The sequence below is a fragment of the Girardinichthys multiradiatus genome, chromosome 2, assembly GCF_021462225.1.
Source record: "Girardinichthys multiradiatus isolate DD_20200921_A chromosome 2, DD_fGirMul_XY1, whole genome shotgun sequence".
Taxonomy (NCBI): domain Eukaryota; kingdom Metazoa; phylum Chordata; class Actinopteri; order Cyprinodontiformes; family Goodeidae; genus Girardinichthys; species Girardinichthys multiradiatus.
Genome location: NC_061795.1, coordinates 42,850,770 through 42,874,238, shown reverse-complemented (window position 1 = coordinate 42,874,238; position 23,469 = coordinate 42,850,770). Strand labels below are relative to the sequence as shown.

Sequence of the window (23,469 nt, the reverse complement as noted above, 5' to 3'; positions counted from 1 at the left end):
GTCTGATTTTGAAGTTTTTCTGAAGTGTTTTACCAGCTTTGTAACGTACATTTGAAAGCCTGTATTAACAGTATAGCTTTAGTGAATAAAGGACCTCAATATTAACTTTCTAACTCCTGTTTTGTGTTGATTTATCTGCTTTTTAGTTTGTACATACATCTGAAAACATTTTGTTCTTAGATGATCTGCAGCGGTATCATGCAGAAACACACACCACAAATGTTTCCATTGTCTGATAAAATCATCGAGGTTTCCGTTGCACAGCACTTGATGCCGATAACCTGTTCTATCACTTGACCTTGGCCCACTTAAAGACACCAGCATCAGATAAAGCATTGTTTGTTCCGATAACATCGCAAGAAACTGCTTAGCGTCGGTGCAGCCTGCAACCTTATCTTCATCAAAATCACAAAAGATACCCACTAGAAGAAGAAAGGTGGGTGAATCTAGGTTACAGAGAAAATCCTATTTGGTTGTGTAATATTGGAAATGTTGAGACAAGATCAAAAAAGATTACAAAACCAAAGTTACTTAACATTTAACTTCAACAAATCAGGTTAATTTTTTATGCATGTAAAATGTAATTGATTTGCTGGGTGTATTCAATATTACACATCTTAAATGCATTCTTAGTTTATAAACACAGACAGAAAAGTAAGAGACTTATGGGTAAATGAAGAACCAGATGGGATCAGTGATTGAAGGGAATCGGTACTTTCCCTGAGAGTATTGGTTGTCAGATGCAATCAGGACAGTAGTATGAGTGAGAAGATAACTACAACTTGTTTCAGTTAAGACAAAATTTAAAAAGAAATCATTTTAAGACTGGAGCGCATCATCTAGGTCAAAGAACAAGTCAGGACTGATCTAAATAAAATTCATCTAGATGATTTCATTTTCAAATGACGCGATTGACAAATACTATAGTAAGTTAAAGGTGTTCCACACGGTTCTAGACTGGGACCATTGCTGTTAACTGTCTGTTCTGGGCACTCCTTGTGAGCATGTGGAAAGACAGATGCTTCACAAAATGAAGAACATAATGGACCACCATTGGACTGGTTCTCTTATCTATCTGATAGGAAATTCTACATCAAGACAGAGAAGTTCTCTTCGGACTCTGCTCCTTCAACATATGGGGTTCCACAAGGGTCAGTTCTGGGCCCATTATTATTTTCTATTGACATTCTCTCATTAGCTGGCAATGTTTGTTCTTTTTCTGATTTCTCCTATCACATATATGCAGATGACATCCAACTGTATATAATTGTCTGGTTTTAAATACTAATAAGACATTAGACATACCTCCTTTCCCGGCAACCAAATCCAGCGTAAAAAATCTAGGAGTTGACTCTTCACTAAGCTCTGACTCACACATTAGATCTATTTCTCATTCCTATTTCTTTCATTTAACATTTCTACAATCTGATATGGTCTCTTGAGCAGATCAGGAGAACATAATTCATGCATTTGTGTCGTTAGACTACAACGGTCTTTTTACCAGTCTGAACAAATCATCAATTTCCCGTCTGCAAATTATTCTGAACACACCAGCCAGCCTTCTTATCAGATCTAGTAAACACTCCTATAGTTGTGCTCAAGTTTACATACATGGTGAATTTATTTATTTTTTTGACCATTTTTCAGCGAATATGAATGATAACACAACAAAAACAGTTTTTTCACTCATGGTTAGTCGTTGTGTGAAGCCATTTATTGTTAAACAACTGTGGTTACTCTTTTTAAATCACAATGACAACAGAAACCACCCAAATGACCCTGATCAAACGTTTTCATATCCCAGTTCTTATTACTGTGTATTGCCCCCTTTAACATCAATGATAGCTTGGAGAGTCTTTTATGGTAGCTGTGGATGAGGCTCTTTATTTTCTCTGGTGGTGCCCAATCTTCTTTGCAAAAAGCCTCCAGTTCCTGCAAATTTGTGGGCTGTCTTGCATGAACTGCTCGTTTGAGATCTTTCCAGAGTGGCTCAATGACGTTGACGTCAGGAGACTGAGATGGACACTCCAGAACCTTCCCTTTGTTCTGCTGTAGCCAATGACAGGTAGACTTAGCCATGTGTTTTGGATTGTTGTTGGAACATCCAAGTACATCCCATGCCCAGCTTCGGGGCTGATGGGGACAAATTGTCCTCCAGTATTTCCTGATAACATGCTGCATTCATCCTGCCATCAATTTTGACCAGGTTTTTCTGTGCCTTTGTAGCCCCAAACATCAGCGATCAACTTCCATGTTTTACAGTAGGAATAGTGTACCTTTCATCATAGGCTACGTTGACTCATCTCCAAATGTAACTTTGATGGTTGAGGCCAAAAAATTAAATTTTCGTCTCACTCCGAATTAATTTGTTCCAGAAATGTTGAGGCTCGTGTCTGTGCTGTCTGGCATGTTGTAAGTGGGATACTTTGTGGCATTTGGGTTGTAATGGCTTTCTCCTGGCAACTCGACCACGCAGCCCATCTTTCTTCAAGGGCGTCCTTATTGTGCATCTTGAAACGGCCACACTGCTTCTCTTCAGAGAGTCCCGTATTTCAGCTGGAGTTATTTGTGGGTTTTTCTTTGCATCCTAAAAAGTTGTTGATGAAATGTTTGTTGGTCTACCTGACCGTGGTTGGGTTGCAACAGATTCTTTTTTCCACTTCTTTGAGCCCAGAATCTCCTGGCTGATCCTCACACAAAGGCTAAAAACTGAGAGGGACCAGGCCTTTCAGGTTGTGGTTCCTGAACTGTGGAACACCTTGGCCCTGCAACGTTGGTGTGCTGACTCTGAACGTTTTGAAAAACCAACTCAGAACTGTTTAGTTCTACCAGGTTCTCATTTCCAGATTTTATTGAGCCAAGTGTACCAATAATGTGTTTTATGTTGTACAGCGCTTTGTGACTTTGTGTCTAAGATGGTCGCTTCCTAAATTAACTTCACTTACTTACTGTAACAAAACAACAGTGTGTTCAGTCTGAGGTGTCTTCAGGTCCGATGTTTCACAGATCGGTACAGGAGACCCGTCCTGCTCTCGGCCAACAACTCTTTGAAGAACTTAGAACGATTATGTTACGACAACATGTAATTTCCATTTGGGATTAATAAAGTATTATTTAATTGAATGGAACTCAATAGAAAGGAATAGCACCCCTATTTACACTACTACACAGCTGACACTGTTCTCTGCTTTAAAACTGATTGTTGTTGAGTTTACATGAATAAATTGCATCATTTACCTATGTCTTCAGTGTCGAGAAGCATCGGCTTTACTTCGAGTTCCTGACTCATATCTCAAAGACTGAGTCCAGCCACACCGTGGAGGAAGCTCATTCGAGTCTCATCTATCTGGGATCTTGTTCTTTCGGTCATGATCCATATCTCATGATAGGTAAGGGTTGGACCTAAACTGAGAGTTTGGTTTTAGACTCAGCTCGTTCTTCACCACAACCGACCGGAGCAGTGCCCACATTACTGCAGACCTGAACCCAGTCCATCCAACTCCTGCTTCATCCCATCATTCATGAACTAGACACCAAGATACTTGAACTCTTCTTCTTGAGGCACAGAATGACCCCCAGCCTGGATGAAGAGTTTACTCGTACTCGTACTCGTAACAATCAATTGTTAATGAATTTAAAGTAGAACAAGAAACCTGTTGATCGTCTGGATTCCTTTAATTAAAAAAGTCAGAGTAAATGGGTGTGTGTTTTACAAGAGAAGAGTCTCATAACTGGCAGTTCTGCCTCAAATATTTCCACAAGTAAACCTGCCATCAGTGAGAAAAGTGTAATCTTTTAATATAATTATTAGAAAGCATGTTTTTGTTGCAGGTCTGTGATGAAACAAGTCAGAAAGACAATGGCAATGAGCTTAAAGAAGCAATTGTTGCTGCCCATCAATCTGGGAGGGGTTATAAGGTCATTTCCACACTAAATGACTTTCAGTGGAAAACATTTAAAACTATTGCCAATATTCCCAGGAGGGGATATTCATCCCACCTAAAAGCGCTAAACAAATGCCTGGTGTTTTAATTTGTAATTAATAATTTGTAACCCTGCCCTCAGCTTTTTACAGCCAGTAGTTTTGAGCAGCTTTCAGACATTTAGTAGGAACCTCAATCAGACCTTCCAACCTGAGCATGGATCTTTACTGTGAGATGTTCAAAGTGTGAAATAAAAATAAATACCAACCAGGATGTTTTTCATTAGGTTGTACATATTTAAGAACTCAAGATAAACATAAAAGTGCCGTGCAACAGTTTTTGAACTCAAAATGAAGCCTATTAAACATCTGCTGGCTTTTACTAAGCATGAATAAGGTGGTATTTCATAGTTTCTAGGATAAAAAACCTCTTCTGTCTAAAACAAATTAGGCACCATGCCCCTGATTTGCTAAGATTTATCTGGACCAACAGCAAAAGGTCTGGGACAATATTGGCTAAACAGACATGAACAAATGTGTGGTCATAATGCACAGCACTGCGTTTTGGAGAAAACCAAACACAGCATAACAGCACCAACACCTCATAGCAAGAGTCAAGCATGGTGGTGCAGAGCTGAAGATATGGGCTTTAGTTCGTAGCTACAAGGTCTGGGCAATTCACTGTCATTGAGTGGATCACAAACTCCTCTCTATATCACAGCATTGTAGAGTAAATGTGAGACCACTTGTATGACAGCTGAGGTTTGGACCAAAATGGGTTATCAACAGGATTATAAAACCCAGACAAAGCAGAAAATGTACAAGAAAATGGCTGAAAAACTAAAGAATCAGGGTATTGGGGTGGTCCAGTCAAAGTCCAGACTGATTGAAAAGCTGTGATGGGATCAAAAGAGAGCTTTGCCTTAATCAATGTCTGAAAACCTCAGTAAAGATCACAGGAAAAAAAACCATGATGTAACTGGACGTCAGATAAGGGGATTTGTGTATATTGGGTAAAGTATAGGTCACCATCAAATCCCCCAACCTCTGCAGCCTGGTTTCAAAGCCAAGCTTAGTATTCGTCACCTGCGGCTGGTAAATTCCAAAAACATTCCCTTTAGCTCATGAATATGCAAATATGAGCGTAATCAAGCAAATATAGGTCGAGGTTTTGTGGATAGATCAGTTCAAACGTCTCAGTGCATCTGCAGAAAAGTCAACATGAAGACTCTCGGTGCCACTGTAGGACTTCTGCTGCTGCTCGCTGTTTACTGCTGCACTGCCATGCGTAAGTCTGTCTTCTCGCTGCACCCCACTGCACACAAATCATATCAAAAGAGCAATTACCAAACCATTACAGATTTCTTCTTTTTGGATTCAAAGTTATTTTACTGTAAAAGATTAAAAAAGTTATTTTACTTTAAAGATAACCTGATTAAATAAAAAAAATGCATATTTCAAATGATTTAAATTGAGGATAAATGTTATCCAAACTAACCTGGCCATATGTGACGAAGTAATTGGCAACGTCAACGGCTATTCATCTTTTGCGATAACTACAAAAACTTTTACATCGCTGTGAAGGAATTTGGGCCCAACTCTTGCCTGCAGAATTTCTTTAATTCAGCCACATTGGAGGATTTTGAGCATGAATGGCCTGTTTAAGGTCATGCAAAGCATCTCAATCAGATTTATGTCTGGACTTTGACTAGGCCACATCAAAATCTTAATTTTGAGTCATTAAGAGCTGGACTTGCTGGTGTTCTTCAGATGAATGTCCTTCTGCATAACCTCAGTGGGCCTGAAACATCAGACACTCTCTTACAGGATGTTTTGCTGGTTAAAGTGCATTGCTCTTTGAAAATCTAAGTAAAATAGGTCATTTCAGATACTGTTCACAGGAACAGCATTCTTTGATTAAAAACTTGGTTGGAGGGGATAAGTGCATAAAAAAGTGCAGAAATCGATAGACTGCTCAGCTAAAAGAAAGAAAAAACAAGAAAGACGTTGAAGAAAACTTTGTTGAAAAAAATCCAATGGACCGAAGAGGTTCTAATTTGACTAAGAACACACTGACTTAAAGCAAAATGGCACAACGTTTTGTGGTGTGATTAGAGATTCTTCTTTTTGGGTCCACACAGCTCATCAGGCAACCCAAAAACACTGAATTCAAGCCGCAGTATAATGTGAAGCATGGTGGATCTTCCCATAATGTCCTATTCACTACAATGCAGGAATTATGGATCAGTTCGAACACATCAAAACGCTTGAAGACGTTATGTTGCCTTACGATGAAAAAGAAATGGGTGATTCACTCCAAACAAACCCGAATGTTGGTTCTAGATCAACCGGATGAACATTAGGGAGCGACCAGCCAAATCCCCAACCACCGTCCAATAGAAAACTTGAGGCAAAACCAAGAAATGCAGGTGAAATGTGGAACGCTGTCCCATCATCCACGACTGGAGCTCCTGTTCAGAGGACCCACAAGTTGTTTGGATCATGATGTGAAGCAGATCTCACAAACAGTAGTTTTACAACTAAAATTTAGGACAGTGATTCATAGTTAAATCTAGATCTTTAAGCATTTTTTAGTTTATCCTCTTCACAGTGTAGAAAAGTCACAACTGGCATGAGAGAAACTGTGTTCTTATCAGGAATTCAAAAGTTAATCCAGGTTAATGAAAATATTTTAGATCCCTAAACTGTGGCTGTTTTAAGAGTTCAAATGAGATGTTTGCATCTGACACAGATGGTCTTGAGGAAGAGTTTTACTGATGGCGTAACTGATAAAAAAAGAAGCAACAGGATGTTAGACATATTTATCATTGTTGACTTTTTTAAATCATTTTTTCAGCTCAGGGACCAAATGACTTGAAACCCGGGAGATGCTGCTTTAAATTCTTCCCAGGCAGGATCCCAGACACTCACATTTTGTCCATCGGCAAAACTCACGAGAGCTGCTCTAAACGAGGATTTGTGTACGTTTCTGCCTCACTTTCATTTTGCATGTTTTCTGTAATGAAAACATATTAATTATCATCTTTCTGTAGGATCAACACTCCCCAAGGGGACTACTGTGTGAACCTGAATCAGAAATGGGCCTTCAGAGCTTTCCTGAAAACCTCAACGGGCTCAAAAAGGCAAATGGAACAAGCAGCTTCGTCCATTCTGCCTCCAGCCTGAACAGCATCTCGGCCCACCTTCACAGCAGGGTCCAAAACGCTCTGATCACCACTGATGGACCCTGAACACTCCTTCTATATATGCAAACAAATGCTTTGAATGTTACAAATATTTCTCTGATTTGGTCACTAAACAGATTTCTTCCAAGAATTTCGTTTCCACAGAATTTGAAAGCAACATTTTAAAACAGAAATGCAGTCGTAAATATTTTCTCTTAATTGTAAAAGCCTCAGTTTATATCTGACAAAGTTTCTGAATATTTAGGCTTTTTATCAGATCAAAAAACATTACTTTTTTTATGTGGTCGCACACTTTGGAACCCCACTGAAGTTACACGTACATCCTAAACATGTCGTTTTCTTCGTATGCAGCTTACACCTGAATATATGTTTATTACTAATATACTGTACTGTTTCTCAAGAACATGACCCGACTCACTGTTAAAGTGCAGCTCAGTCATATAATTATTTAGTAAGTGAAAACCATTCAGCCACCACTTATTTTCTTGAATGCATTTCATCATTTAATTTAGCATTTTAAACAGGAATTTCAGCAATAATCTTTGTTTGTTATGACAAGTAATGACTTGAGAAAGTTGATTTAAAAAAAAAAAAAATGTGTTTTTATGTATACAAAATCATTAAAATTATAATCCATCACTCAGTCTAAACTCCTTTTTGAACCGACTGAAACTACTAAGCTTTTCAGATAAGTTTGTACATTTTGTCCAGAACAAAAATACAAAAACAGTCAGTTATTGTTAAAGCATAACTTTAATATTAACCATGTACAGTTAAGAAACAGAACACATGATAAACAAAGAGAAGAAGAAACACTGGATTTATATATATATATATATATAAAAAAAGAAAATATTACAAAAAATACAGCTAAATGAATGCATTTGGGTCAGTTGTTACAGTTCTTTATGATGTCAGATTAAAATAATGGATCGGTTCTGAAAACCTTTAGGGGACAAATATATAGATGCAGGTGTAGACACAGGACTCTCGCGGTTCTGTTCTGACATAATGTGGAAAACAAACCGAGCAGCCTCCTGTTTGTGCATGTCTTGTATTTTTATCAAGCAGACGCACACAGTTAATGCTTCTTGTGCTGCAGGCTTGTCCTTTTATTTATCAGGACACAGAAGTGAGTCCAAAACTCAACCTGAAAACAGAACCGGGAGTCATTTAATGAAAGGAGAAGAGATTTCAAGGACTGTTTATATTCAACTGTACATAGATTATTTTTTATATCATATGAAAATAAAACATTACAACTCTGAGGAAAGAAGAGTAGAGAATTAAACCATATGAATTTATCTATTAATAACACAAAGGTGTTTTTTTCCTTTTTCCAAAATAACAAAACTGAAACACTTTGGTTCAATTGGAAGAGTTCTTTAAATAGTCCTAAAAAAGGGAATAGTTTAGCCTTTTAAATAAATGTCCTCACTTGTAATTTGGCCCCCAAAAAAAGAGGGATAATCTAAAAATAATCTGGAGATGAGGGTTTAGGTCTATGACAACACCCGTCACACACACCACAATATTAACACCTCTGATCACCGTGAAGCCAGAGGTTTCACACACCGACGAGGCTTCTGCATAACGTCCAAAACAGGCCGAAGTAAAACACATGTGAGCGGTTGTAGGAGAATGTACCCGCCTGCGTTTGTTTCTGGTGAAAATATCTACCTTAGATGAGTGTTCATTAAAACAAACCTCCCACTGCGCAGTGAAGCAGGTCCAAAGGAACCGGCCCTCCAGAAGCCACAATTTTAACCCTTTTGATTGTTTGGAAAAGCAGGATTTATGATGAAAAATAGCAGAAATTAATTATTCTTACGTTTCAAAAAGAACTAAATAAATCAAGTTGGGATTATTTTTCATACAAATATGCAATCCTTAAATTTGTGGATTTAAAAATGTGACTTATGATTTAAACTGGTTAACTGGCCAAAACTGTTTAGTTGGACAGACTCGAAACATTTTTCACAGTGAAAACCTTTTATTTCGCTTAAATGGGACGTTTGCATCTGTTAATTACAGAAAAGTTATTTTGGAAACGTTTTGCCAACATATGTTTAAAAACCTGAAAATCGTCACAGGATCATATTTTCCTAGTTTTAGTTACTCTTTCCTTTGACTGAACGATGTAAAGTCCTGAGGCAGATGGAGATCCTCTAACAGCTCCTGCAGTTGGAGATGAAGCAGCTCCTGAAGCAGTCACAGCGTAACCAGATGAGGGTTCATTTCTCTCAGCTACTCTGTGGGGTCACCAGGCCTTAAACCCACCTGACCTCGCTGCATGAAACGCTGCAAGCACTCCACGAGGTTTTAAGGTGTTAAATTCGTAACAGTAAAACAAACCGTTTGCTTATCTGCAGATCTATGAACAACTACATGCTTACAAATGGCTATGCATGGTCCCTGCCATGTGTCAACTCTGAGGAAGCCCCCTCTTTGTCAAGAAATACAGGAACGTAGAAAAGCACAAACATGCATTCTGCATGGGAACCAGAAGCGCTGCAGAGACGGGTCTGTTTGTGTGTCGGGTGATAGGGGGAGGTTGGATTTGATTCCTGACTTAACGCGCGGTCTCAAGGCCACAAGACACCAAGACGTCTGAGGAGATGAAGAAGAGGAGGAGTTTGAAACTGAACCAGGAGGGATGCATCTGACTTTAAAAGATTTTTCCTTTCTTCTTGTTCTTCTCCATTGTCCTGAGAGAGAAGGCAGAAATGAGAAATTACGTTACAAACTGAAACAAAAGAAATCATTAAACGTAAAGTTAACCTGCTCACAGACGAAGGACTTTGTTAATAACTGGAGGCAAAAAACAAACAGTCAGAAATAAAAATAAAATACTAAAATTATGAAGAAATAAACTAACAATTTGTCTAGAATATACCTTTAGTGGGTGTAAGTGCCCAATTTTTGAGGTTTTTAAATCACAGATCAGGCTGTAGTAAATAATAAGTTGAATATGATCCATGTTTATTAAATGTTCTGAGGTTTTATGAAACTGGGGTAGAAGCTCCTCTCATACAGTTTTATCTTTCTTACATGTAGATGTGAAAGTTTAATTAACAATTGGAATATGTTTTTTTTATTCAAGTCTCTCAGGCGGCAGGATTATTAACATAATCCTTTTAATTTTTAAATAAAAACAACTGAGAGCCAGAAATGCTCATTCTAGTCACAGTAAGTATGTCAGGGCTGTTTTATGTCGTATTTTAGTCAAGTAAAACACCATAAGAGTAAAACTGTTACATACCAACAGATTCATTCAAAGTTATTTTTAAAGAAATCGATACAATTCAATTGAGTTTATTTATATAGTGTCAATTCACAACACATGTCGTCTCAAGGCACTTCAAAAAAGTCAGGTTCATACATTCCAATTAATCCTAATTATTGAACAGTGCAGTCAGAGTTAATTTATTCAAAGTGGATAAAACGTTTTTCTGTCTAAGGAAACCCAGCAGATTGCATCCAGTCAGAAATTTGAAGCATTCACTCATCCTGGATGAGGACAAAGATGTCATTTAAGGTGAAATAATAAACAGGGCTGCTGAAAATTACAAAAATAATTCTACCCGCGGTTATTTTGGTCAATATTAAAAATCAGGATTATTTCAGTGATTATTACCTGAACTGAAAAATGATGCAATAATTTCACCTGAAAAACAGTGAATCGCATTGAGACAGTTTCCCTGATAATTTCACGGTGACTCTTTCCTTACAAATACTAACAAGGTGTTTTTTTAAATGTAGGGCATTATATACAAATATTAATAAATTAAGCAATTTAGACCCATTCAACTATATTTAGAAACCAATTTTAAAGTAGAAACAAATAAAAAGACAATTGTTGTTGTCTTGTCTGGTGTTTTATTTCGTTTCTTTCGGATTATGTCATGGTTTTACATCACAGCACAACTAAGTGTTACTTCTAATCCTGTGACACGTCACATGAATGTATGAACAGATGTTAAATCTTTGAACAGAGCCGATGTCTCAGTGTGGAAGAAGACCAGAAGGTGATGAACATGAAGCTTCAGAGAAGCATGAGTGTTACTCACTTGGAGGCGTCCAGTTTCTGCTGCTCGAGGATTCTTTGCTGAGCTTCCCAGTTGGCCTTCTCGTCCTCAAACACTCGCCTCTTCTCCTCCAGCTCCTTGTACTGCGCCTCCAGGTTCCTCTTCATCTGTTCGTGGCGCCTCTCCAGCTTTGGATGAAAAACCGCACAGAATCTCTCAGACTCTAATTAATGCCAATTCTAGATGCCTTCACTGAAAGTCTGAAAAGTGGAGCTTAAGACAACTGATTAAAGTTTTAATTTTCAGAATTTACTGATTCATGTTATAAGACTAATTTTCATGGTTCTAGAAGACCGACGCGTCATTTAAATATCTAATAAAGTTACACTCGCTAACATTTACTTACATTGTGTCAAACTACACATATGATTAATTTATACATAGGAGCTCTTTTTCACTGTGATGTAATTTAATGTATCTTCTCAGTATATTCAGCATTCAGGAAGATAAGTTACTGCTGATTGCAGCAAACCAACCTCAGCTTCTGAATCCTTCAGCTTCTGCTTCTTCTCCTTAACTTTCATTTCAAAGACCTGCTCCATCTCTGCCTCCATCTTCTTCATCTTCATCACGTGCTCCCTGCGCTCCTCCTCCATCTGAGCCAGAGGACTTCTGAGGTTTATAGAAATAAAGTGGAGATTAGAGGACAGCGTTCACAGAGCTGCACAGCTTCAGCCGGTGTCGGATTTTGTTTTCTGTCAGCAGGGACTGAACTGGATCTCTCACTCTCACGTCTGGAATGATGTACAGGAATGTCTTACATTTTCTCTCAATAATGAAACATTATGAAACTCTGAAACACTGAGCTGTCCATAACAAGCAGGTTTTCAGTGTTTTTTCTCTGTTTCACGTGTAATTTTGGCCACTGAGGTCTTACTTTGTGAGCTGTCCCTTGGTCTTCGAGGTGTCCACCCCATTGCAGGTGACGGCAGCCAGTTTCTTACTGCGATAATTCTCATAGTGGACGTTGTTGGTGACGTCCTTCAGATCCTGCATGTGGGTTCTGTGGAAGGGGAGAAATAACATCAACACAGACACAAACATCTCCCAAATCCATGTGTTGAGTTTAAATCTATTAAGCCACATCAAATCCTAAATGGGATTTACATTTTATCCATTTATTATTTCATATGTCCGTAGGGCACAAACATCCCAAATGCCCATCGCAATTTCCAGGACTTTTCTGGCATCCTGAAAATTAATTTCTAAATGGACTGACTCTAAATAGAGCTTGACACTAGAGCCACATTCACCCAATCGCTCTCATAAACACGTACACATTCATACATACACTGATACTTGGAGTCTGTAAGACTGCAGAAAAGTTGAATTTAGTCTCTCCAGGTGTTGCACAGATATCTTTATATTCTGTTTGGGTCATACTTTTCAGTCCGTTCGGTTTTCTCCATCATCTGTTACATTTTTTTGAACTGTTACGTCACAATAATTGCTGCAGAACAGCTAAACAGGGTCATGAATCAATTTTGTGTATCTGCTATATTTACGTCTTGCTGCTCAAGTATGACGATGCTGCAAGAGGATAAGTTCGGTTCGTTTGTTGGGTGTATTAACTCACACAATTAGTTACACCGCCCCCAGCATCAGAATCTCTTCAAAGGGCCTGGTTAAATTTGAATTTTATTTTTCATGGAAATGTTCCCACATTAATGGGGAAATTCCTATGTCTTCCACTTGGACTGGGTCTTCAGCAGCCCCCACAGTATCAAGAAGGACTTTCTGAAAGACTTCATCTGATTAAGGGCTCAGTTCCTCAGTTTATGGAAACGACGGACGCAGCAAAGCGATAAGCTGCAAATAACGCTAAAATGACAATGAATTTATTGTGTGTTAAATAGTATTATTACATAAACAGTTTAGGGCTGGGGGTGAAGTGCTTCAATAGCATTTAAAGAGACGGCACCAAAATGAGTTGGACATCAGAAAAGAGGTAAAAGAGGAGCCTGTGGAGCTACAACAAGAAGTTCAGACCAAAGCATTGCAGTTCCACCTTATATAGACAACTGAATAATTTAAGGGTGAAAAGGTAGGATGGAAAGACATGATATGTTCTCTTTAAGTGTCTTGCTCAAGGGAAAACCAACATTTTACAGGAGGAAACTGGAATCGAACCCATAGTCACCTTAGTATTTTCAGCAGGTTAGCACAAATACCTGAAACCATCTATTAATGCAACAATAAAAAGATAACAGTTACGTTTCTCTTCTCTCTTGGTTTAGCTTCCGACCAAATAAAATCTGTCAATGTCAATATTATTTGTAAAAGGGTTAAATAATAACGGGGATAAGAGCATTATTGTTTAAAGATGGCAGTCTATCAGCTTCAATCAATCAATTAAAACTTTATTGACAAACTCAGGTCCATAATTACAAAAAATTAAATGTAAAAACAGACATAAAATCTAAGAGAACGCAAATATAAAATAAGAAAAAGTAATCTTTTTGGTCTTTTTATTTAAATGTATTTAAAACAATACAAAAAACACTGAAGAATTTGTGCTTTTTATGCAATTTATTTCTCTTTTCTTCTTTATTCAAACACAGAATAGTTCAGAATGAGGAACCATTCTGAACTATTCTGTGTTTGAATGATGCTAAATAAATAAACTGCTTTAAGGTTTGGGTTTGGAGCCAAATCGTCCTGTTTAAAGCAAAACTGTTAATATAAATGTATTTTTTCCATCTATAAAGAAATGTAATGAAATACATAATTTATCACATTAGGTCCTTTATCTAAACCTGAGGCGCTTTTAGGCCTAAATAGCATTAATATAATATAAAGGATGCACAAATAAATTGGCCAATAACTGAAATGTAAAATCCTAATAAATCAAATTTTTTCTACTTTAATAAATGTATTAAAACTGAAAACGCCTACATTTTCTTGTCTGTAAATGCATCAATGAACAGCATGAAATTTGATGTAGTTTATGCTTTGACATATTCTCTGATGGATAAATGTGAATGTTTTTAATTCCTACTTTGACTAAAGGATTTAAGCCTCTATCAATGAACCGGCAGCACTTTCTTTTTAACTGTTGGATTAAAACTAAGCATTTATACCCAGAACCAGGTCAGACTTCAAAGAAAACTGGAAATCGGTACCAGACTGTAAAAATGTGATCGGTGCATCTCTAGTAAAATCAAGGCCTCCTGCAGCCATTTAAAGCATCACTCAACCTCTGAAAGCCACTCTGTAGAAGGTTCACCATGACCAACATGAAGGAGAAGGACTTGTCTTAAGCGAGTCACATTATTACAACAGTTGTGAAAACACACGTGCAGCTGCGCTGAAGTAAAACCGTGTTTCTCACCGGATCAGCATGTTGCGCAGCACCGTGAAGTCGCAGTGTTCCCCGTTCTCCACTGAAATGCAGGAACAGAGAGGAAAAACACGGCGGCAGTGAGAGACACAAACATTTTAACATTAATAACTCCCATCAAATCCATATTCAGTTTGTCTCAGAGTGAACTAAGGGCAGAAACATGAATGTCTAACAGCTCTGCAGTGGATTTTCCAGTCATCAAACAGGAATAGTAGGTAGAACACGGACTGAGTAATGTTAAGATAAAACAAAGACATTAAAATGATAATATTTATAAAACTAACAGAGGACAAACTGTGATGTTCATTCATTCAGCCATTCAAAAGGAAGGGGTCCACATTCGGCAAGTTCTGTTCAGATGGTGCCAGTGTATAAAGTGTGAGTAAAGTATCAGTTGTAGTAACACATTCACAGAAAACAAAGGGCAGAAAGATCACAGAATGTGATCAGATAGGATGGTTTCAGTTAGTTTTTAATGTTGGAGCTTTAACCACATTCAGCACGCCTGCTGTGTTTTCTATTTTACCTCAGAGATAAAAGTCTTACAGTGGATTTTATCTTTGTGTTCAAATGTTTTCATTAGAATGAGTCTCGTTTCAGGACTATTTAACTTCAACAAGTCTTTACTCGGAAGGTCAGAGCAAAACATTCAGGAAGTCAAAAAGCCCCTGAAGGCATCTGTGTGTGCTCTACTGACACCTACAGGACAACCTGAAGACAAAACCCCTTCAGCTTTGCTCCTAATCATTAATGATGAATTGATAAAATTAACAGAACCTGAGCCAAAACAGACAGAATGGGGCGTGAACAAACTATGCTCACCATGAAAAAAGCTTTTTCAGGAGGGATAATGAAGCTGGTCAGACATGATGGGAAGATTGACAGAGATAAACACAAACAGTACTGGAAGAAAACCCGTTACAGGCTGTGAGAAACTTCAGACTGCGGCGGAGGTTCTTCTCCCAAAAGGACAATAGCCCCAAGCATACAGCCAGAGCTATAGAGGTCTAGATCAGGGGTGTCTGATTCACGTCCTCAGGGACATTAAGAGTCCCTGCTCCACCACAGCTGATTCAAAAAGCTAACCCTCTCAGTATGTCATTAACTTCTGCAAAGGCCGGTGGTAACGATCCAGTCATTTGGTTCTGCCGTGTTGAGAACATTTAAAATATGCAGCACACCTGCCCTTGAGGAGGGACTTCGGAAACCACCGGCTCTGATCTAAACCTACAGAAGAATCTGGCAATTCTTCAGAAATGTTCAGACGCTCTTCATCCAACCCAACTGAAAGATTTCCACCAAGAAATGCATGAAACTGGTAGCGACGGCACACAACGACCTTGCGGCTGTAACTGAAGAATGTAGTCCAAAAAATATAGGATAATGCACAATGTATACTATTATAGATTTTTATTTGTAAAAAAAAATTCAAACCATGCATTTTTTTCCATCCACTTCACAATTACGCACTACGTTGCTGGTTTATCTGATAAAATCCCAGTAAATTACACCGAGGGTTGAGGTTATTGGGTAAGAAAACGTGAAAAGTGTTCAGGTATTACGACTTCTGTCAGGAACTCTATGTAGAATAACAAACATTAACACGACATGCAGGAGCAACGTTCAAATAACTTTAAAACAGACAATTTACCGTATTGAAGCCTGTGAAACCAGTTTGAAGTAAACGCACGAAATAAACTGAGATTAGAGGAAAAATCCAACTTTTATATGTTTTAGTGAGGACTATGTTTAAGCAGAAAAAGAAAAGCATCCTATCCAATCACAGTGGTTCTCTACTGGACTCACAAACAGCAGCAAACAACAGTTCAGTTAGATGGTTGTAAGTTTTCACTGAGACAAAGAAGACAGGGTTATAAGGTCATATGGGATTCTGGAAAAGGACTGCAGAAAAACTACTGCTCAGGTTGTACTTGGAAGATCTCCAAACCTCCTCTTCATTTAGTACGCTGCTCCTTTTAGATTAGCCTCCAACCAACTCAGCAGCACATCATCACCAGTGGAGGGAAGAAGGAGGACACCTTACCATTGATGAAACTTAAGATGTCCTTGCCCTTGGCCTTCCAAACCAGCCATTGACCTCCTGTCTCTTCTAGAGGAGAGAGCTCTGACGAAGGGGAGGGGTACGGTTTTTAAGTTACTGTGTGCACCCAGCGAGGGGCTAAATCTGGGTCTGGAGCTGGTGGGATTGGTACGGCCCAGAACTGGCCAGCATTTGGCCCAGATCAAACACCAAAACCTGGATCTGTCCAAACTGACTGGCTAAGGAGCACAGGTCTTTGTAGAAGGGAGTGTGAAGGTTGGACAGGGGTGTTTTAGGAGGTTCTGTGCATGACCAGCAGGGGTGCAGGCCTCAGGAAGGGAACATGTAGAGCAGATATGTGGGGGTCGAAGGTCAAAGGAAATAGAGGTTTCAACTATGAATATAAAGCTCTTATTTCTTAATAAACGACACAAAACACCTGATTACTGGTGATGCTTCTTAGTTATTGGATACCTTTTTTTTTATTTTTTTTAAAAAGTTAACAGAATCAGAATACATTTAATGGAATCGTTCCCAGTGAATCAGGTATTTTCAGTGCTTTTATTGACTGGCTGGGTTCATTTAGGTTATGATGATGATCTGCATTAGTTCAATGAAAAGAGAGCATAGAGCCTTTTATTTATTACATGCAGCATTGTGTTTGCGCGGGACATCTTTCCATTAAGTCAAAGCTCTAACATTCAAACAGCAAGTGTATGCTAATGAGAGAACATTTATGACAAGCCGCATGTTATCTAAACTCCTTAAATGAGCTGCTACATGCCCTGCTAGTAAACACTAACATACCCACAACTAGTTATGAAACTATAAGCAATATGTTAGAGCATGTAAGATTCCAGTCCTTGATCCAGAGATACAGCAGGGCCTTCACACCATCCTCACTCCGCACCATTCAGATCAGCTTGCGACGTCACAAGCTCAGCTGCAGGGTGAACTGAAGCTCAGATTAAAAAGTGATGGTGTTTAATGCCCTGGGAGCAAAGAAGGAAACCACAAGGTTAGGGTGATGTTTCTGTTGCAGATGGGGGTTCAGCACCAAACAGCCTCTAGTTCCCTCCATGACTTTTTAGAGCATCAGACCTGGGAATAAACTTCATCTCCGGGCACATTTTTAAGGTGGATTCTATAACGTTGGCCATTATTTTTAATTGAACAAAAAGCTATGAGCAGCCGCATGATTGGAAAGGTTCTTATATGGTTCCCAAACTTGACCCTGTCAGAAGGTAGAAAATTTCACTGAAATGCAGAAGTAACGATAACCAGATGTTTAGGTTCAGTGAGTTCCTTAATCTGGTTCTGATCAATCAGCTCGTGTCGCTTCTAGGGTGGAGATACTGTTGCTTCAGATCATGGTAATTACAACAGGCAGAAAACCTTAATAACGTGTCACAAATGATAAAAACGGAAAAAAGTGCAGAATTAAAAGGAAACTTCTTGTGAAGTTTTGAAATGTATTTTGAAAACGATAAAATCACTCATGTGAACCCTGGTAGATCTTTGGCTCTCCATTATAAAGGGAACTGCTATAAAAATATTTTACCCCTTTGTTTTTGTATTTTGTTTGACGAGTTGCCTCGGTATTTGTTAAAGCTGGCGACATCTCAGAGGCCTGATGAAACAATGTAAATTACAGACAATTTCTTTTCCACTTTCACTCCAAAATTTTGTTTTAATTTGGATAATTTCTCTCTACATCCTCGTGGGTTTATTTTCCATTTAGACTTTTAAATTGATAAATATTAGCACCTTTTGTTTTCTGACAGAACGATATTTAGCGGTCTATAGCTTCCACTACAATCTAACAGGTGGTGGTTTGTCAATACATAGAAGTAGAATAAATGCTAAATATTTCACTAGAACCTGGAGCAATTTTTCTCTCCTGATTGTGTCTTTGCACCATTTTTTCTTGCTTCCATCAATTCATGCATTATTTGCAGTTATTGCGGCCAATAACTTTGTGTTTGTCATTTCATAGAAAGTACACTAAGCCCAGTGAGTTTGTCTCATTCCTGGGCGAAGCTACCAAGGGAGCTGTTGCTGTCGTTAATTTTGATCACTATATATCGACCCATAGAAAGTACTCCTGGCCCATTTTTTGTGTTTATCTGACTCCCTTTTCTTTGTGTCTCGTACAACTTTCTCTGTAAAAGGTCAATTTTTGCGTACACTTTGTTTTTCCTTACATTGAAAGTGCTACTGGCCCAGTGCTTCTGCAATAAACCTTCTATCTCCCATACGGAGCCATTGATAGGCACTGTAGCCATTAACGCTCTGTATTCTCCTAGTTCTGCTTTCCCATTGGAAGAACCGCTGACCTTTTCTATGTTCTCATCCCCCAGGCTGGTTGTGGCAGACAGCTACTCGTAATACTGAGGTCTGTGCTGAAAGTTTCTTCCTGTTAAAAGGGAGTGGTCCTCTCCACGGTCCCTACATGCTTGCTTAGGTTAAAGAGCCTGCTCCAAAGTTAACATCGCGATGCAATCAGCTGGGCTTCCATGGACAGATTATTATTAGGATTAAATTGTAGTGTATGCATATGAAACTAAATCTGCCTGAATTTTGTTGGAAGGATTTGAATTCAATTTATATAATGGATAACTGGTCTCCTCAAATACTTTTCTTTAACATAAGCTTTGTTGTTCTGTGCTTCTGGTTTGTTGACATCTTGGTCCCACCTTTTAAATGAAAGTTTAACAATAGCTGTTGGTACTTGGTCTCCATGGTCCTCAAAATCTGCCCACTAATGTACAAAGACTGAAGACTGACCAACGAGTACAGAAAGGAAAAAGCAGGTCCCAGAAAATGTACATTTTTATTTCTAATATAATAATAAGAACCCGGGCTGGTCTGGCTGTGTTTAGAAATAGGGCACATTTAAAATTTCTCGTCCAGCTATTTTCAAGCCGACTGTTACATTTGAACATCATGTTGATAAGCAGCATCTTAAACATGACGAAAAGCACCTTAAACAGTTTGTACAAATTATAGAGCAGGCGGATTATAACACATAAAGTAGATGGAGGCGAGTTGCTGGGAGAACCAATAAAAAAAGACAAATACACTAGCTAATTTAGACCAATCTGAAAGGTAAATGTAATCTAGTTTGATCACTGGGTGACCCTAGAACAGCTTACTGTTGAGCATTTTTATGTGGGATAGTAGTGGAGGGTCATTCATCATGTTATCTAGCAAAAAGCTCTGGGTCCATCACTATCAGGATCACATGACCGATTCTGTCATCTGAATTTGATCCTTACATTTATTTGAACATTCAACTTTTAATGTAAAATTTGTTTATTGGAGTGTTAGGGAGGCTTTCAGTCTATACCCCAAGTCTGATTTGAGCATTGGTTTGACCATCAGCCTAATGGCAGCAAAGCAAATGAAAAGTGACGGGAAAGGAGGGATGGGCAGATTCTGACAGGAGGGGGTGGGAGTTTACATGGAGGTAAGAGGTGTGAGGGGGTAAAAAGTGAGGGTGAAATAAGGGTGAAAGATGGTTTCGTTTACCAAAAATGCCCTCTGTCAGTCATGGAATAGAGTAGACAAAGAACAAAAAAGGGAAAAAAAGAGAGAAAAGAAAGAATGAAACAGTGAACGACTGATACTTGGTCAACCACAAAGTAACAAAGTATCTCACTTTATTTTCTTAAGGATTTATACAGTGTACTGCCTTTCTTACACATCAACAACAAAAAGGAAAAGAGGAACAGTTTACAGTGGTTGATGGTGAGGAAGTGTGATATACCAGTGGACTCCGGGTCTGTTCTCCTTTTCCAGAATCCCTATCAGGATCAACTCTACCGAAACAAGTGTGTTCACTGGTGCAAGAAAAGGAGGATGGGAAATAGTCCTAACCAGATAACCTCTCACTTGTCAAAATCCAGTGGTTTAGCTAATAGTTTATGCTAAAAATAAGATTCATAAACACTGGCATGGCTAAACAGTTGATCTTGGTTTAATATCTGTGATGGGAGCGAGTTCAGTCCACGGGTTTTGGTTTGGTTCAACACATTTCTTCCGGACCTAGCAAATTTAAAAAACCAATCTCTTCTCCTTTATAACAGATTTTAATTGGACAAACAGAACCACAATGTCTACAGTCCCTCTCTGAGGATGACGCATTTTGTCAATTCCACTGAGACTGAAAGGCAGAATCAGGTATTCACATCACATAGCTGCACAACACTTTTAGCTATTATTTTTCGATGTATCAGTAAGTAACGATAAATTCTCTGACTGATAAATATAAAGCTCTGTTAGGTAGAATCTGTAAACTAACTCTTGTGCTGGAGTAATAAAAATGTATTTACAAAGAGCAGTTTTAATCCATCCTGTGTTTTATATCATTCTGCTGTTTATGGACGTCATTACCTTCTGATATTTCTAAACGATGCCTGAAACAATCACAGAGACTCTAAATATCATTTTAAACAGGTTACAGCTTTGCTGATCTACATTTTGACAAGTCAATGTATTACCCGGTAATAAACACACAGGAGTTGACACAAGGGGTAACTGAGGCAAACATGCTTCATCCATCCAAACAGAAAACACAGCCAGATACTTCTTAAACACTTCCATCTGTTTGAGCCTCCTTCTTGCAAGGATCCGTGGCTGACAAAGTGAAGTGAGAGTTTACGAAGCACCAAATTAGAAACCTGACAGGAAGTTTAAACAGTGCTTTGGTTTCTCATCAGATTGGTTTATCTAAGCACTAGTTCTAGTCTTCTAGGTTGTTCACAAAATCAGAGCCTTTTAGTCCCCTTCCAGAGGTGGAGCTGAGTGAACCTACCTTCTGCCACGCCCCATGGGTACTGCCGACCTCTGACCTTCTTGCCGTTCACCTCCACAACCACATTGCTGCCAACCACAGCCAGCGGCATCTTTTCCTAGAAAAAGAACAAAAAACGACAAACAGAATCTTATGAGACAGCTACAGATGAAGAACAAGAAGTTTCTTATCCATCATCACACCCGTTTCCAACTTGGTTCCTTCAATAACAGGCCGAAGAGGGAAAATATTTCTTCTTGAATTACAGTGGAACCTCTTGAAACAGCTGAACAGGAGTTTTTCGAAATTAGAGATGCAAGAATGTCTCGAACACAAATTTTACTAAACGCGCGAATAAGCACGATGGCTGTGGCAAGCGTAAGAGACATCCCGCTGTTCGCCTTTACTCAACCCAATAAAGGTAAAACCCATGTTGCTGCTACATGTGAGCGGTGTCTCACAACTCTGTGTTCCCTGCTGTCATCTGCCTGCTGCGACGTCACCAATGAAGCCGAAGGTTGTGAAGAGGCACAGCTGAGCCATGAAAGAAGTGTATGCAATGTGGGAAACAGTGAGAAGCATCTGTGCACAACACCACCCCACAAAAAACACAGCCTACCTCGGTACAATAACAATGTTTTGGCACTTTTAATGACGATTTTGAAGCGCAGACGACTATGGACCAACTTCTTTCTAATTGCTAGCCTGAAGACAAACCTAAGTCCTGCCCGGGCTTCTAGAGGGGCCCTGAAGTAGAGAAGAACCTCTGATGTCTTCTATAAGGTCATAATATCTGTATACTGTGCTCCAACCAGGTCACTAAAGAAACCTTTTCCATTTCCTCCACATGTCATTTGTTACCATTCTTGTCAGTCAGAACTGATCAGTTGGATATATGGTTTCTTTAATATGTCACCATGTTATGCTTATAGCCAGCAACACTGATTGACAATCAATTTCACATCCTGTTGTTCAAATGGAAAAGACAACAAGGGGAAATCTTTGGCGATTAGCAAGACTCACTCAATAAAGGAGTGGTTCTGCAGGTCGGGACCACAGACCTCTTCTCAGAACCTATGCTTTCTGGCTGATGTTTTGGTCACTTTTGAATGTTGGTGGTGCTTTCACACTCGTGGTAGCATGAAACGGACTCTACAACCCACACAAGTGGCTCAGGTGGTGCAGCTCATCCAGGATGGCACATCAATGTGAGCTGTGGCAAGAAGGTTTGCTGTGTCTGTCAGCGTAGTGTCCAGAGCCTGGAGGTACTACCAGGAGACAGGCCAGTACACCAGGAGACGTGGAGGAGGCCGTAGGAGGGCAACAACCCAGCAGCTGGACCGCTACCTCCACCTTCGTGTAAGGAGGAACAGCATGACCGGTTTGGCAGTGGGTCAGTAATGGTGTGGGGTGCCATTTCTTTGGAGGGCCGCATGGCTGGTGTGGTTGGCCCTGGGTTCCTCCTAATGTAGGACCATGCTATACCTCATGTGGCTGGAGTGTTGCAGCAGTTCCTGCAAGATGAAGACATTGAAGCTATGGACTGGCCCGCCCGTTCCCCAGACCTGAATCTGATTGAGCACATCTGGGACATCAAGTCTCGCTCCATCCACCAACGTCACGTTGCACCACAGACTGTCCAGGAGTTGATGGATGCTTTAGTTCAGGTCTGGGAGGAGATCCCTCGGGAGACCATCCGCCGTCTCATCAGGAGCATGCCCAGGCGTTGTAGGGAGGTCATACAGACACATGGAGGTCACACACAATACTGAGCCTCATTTTGACTTGTTTTAAGGACATTACATCAAAGTTGGATCAGCCTGTTGTGTGTTTTTCCACTTTAATTTTGTGTGTGACTCCAAATCCAGGCCTCCATTGGTTAATAAATTTGATTTCCATTGATAATTTTTGTGTGATTTTGTTGTCAGCACATTTAACTTTGTACAGAACAAAGTATTCAATGAGAATATTTCATTCATTCAGATCTAGGATGTGTTATTTGAGTGTTCCCTTTATTTTGTTGAGCTGTGTATAATTGAGTGATATACTGAAATGATTTCTTTCTTTATTTTTA

General features: G+C 39.2%; 2 protein-coding genes across 5 annotated transcripts in view; one reads left to right on the top strand and one right to left on the bottom strand.

Moving 5' to 3' along the window:
* The first annotated feature begins 5,109 nt into the window (after window positions 1-5,109).
* On the top strand, window positions 5,110-7,767 carry LOC124880786 (C-C motif chemokine 4-like). The gene is made up of 3 exons (XM_047386142.1): window positions 5,110-5,210; window positions 6,780-6,903; window positions 6,976-7,767. The coding sequence occupies exons 1-3, from the start codon at window positions 5,144-5,146 to the stop codon at window positions 7,106-7,108; spliced, it is 324 nt and encodes a 107-aa protein (XP_047242098.1). The 5' UTR covers window positions 5,110-5,143; the 3' UTR covers window positions 7,109-7,767.
* A 95-nt stretch (window positions 7,768-7,862) lies between these two features.
* The window catches only part of LOC124880764 (septin-7-like), a 61,270-nt gene continuing 45,663 nt past the window's right edge, over window positions 7,863-23,469 (bottom strand). For 2 of the 4 annotated variants that reach the window (XM_047386118.1, XM_047386107.1), the window contains exons 8-14: window positions 21,417-21,513; window positions 20,132-20,143; window positions 14,548-14,599; window positions 12,094-12,219; window positions 11,693-11,828; window positions 11,199-11,344; window positions 7,863-9,836 (exon numbers count right to left, since the gene is read on the bottom strand). In XM_047386118.1, coding sequence (XP_047242074.1) covers window positions 9,797-9,836; window positions 11,199-11,344; window positions 11,693-11,828; window positions 12,094-12,219; window positions 14,548-14,599; window positions 20,132-20,143; window positions 21,417-21,513 — 609 coding nt within the window. In that variant the 3' untranslated portion in view covers window positions 7,863-9,796. The remainder of the gene's footprint in view (window positions 9,837-11,198; window positions 11,345-11,692; window positions 11,829-12,093; window positions 12,220-14,547; window positions 14,600-20,131; window positions 20,144-21,416; window positions 21,514-23,469) is intronic. The other 2 variants (XM_047386127.1, XM_047386132.1) reach the window with 1 other exon arrangement.

Bases quoted from the DNA above. Each gene is read 5' to 3' on its own strand.
- LOC124880786 (XM_047386142.1), top strand. From the start codon at position 5,144: ATGAAGACTCTCGGTGCCACTGTAGGACTTCTGCTGCTGCTCGCTGTT. The intron at 5,211-6,779 runs GTAAGTCTGTCT...TCATTTTTTCAG, and splicing joins TTACTGCTGCACTGCCATGC to CTCAGGGACCAAATGACTTG. The intron at 6,904-6,975 runs GTACGTTTCTGC...ATCTTTCTGTAG, and splicing joins TGCTCTAAACGAGGATTTGT to GATCAACACTCCCCAAGGGG.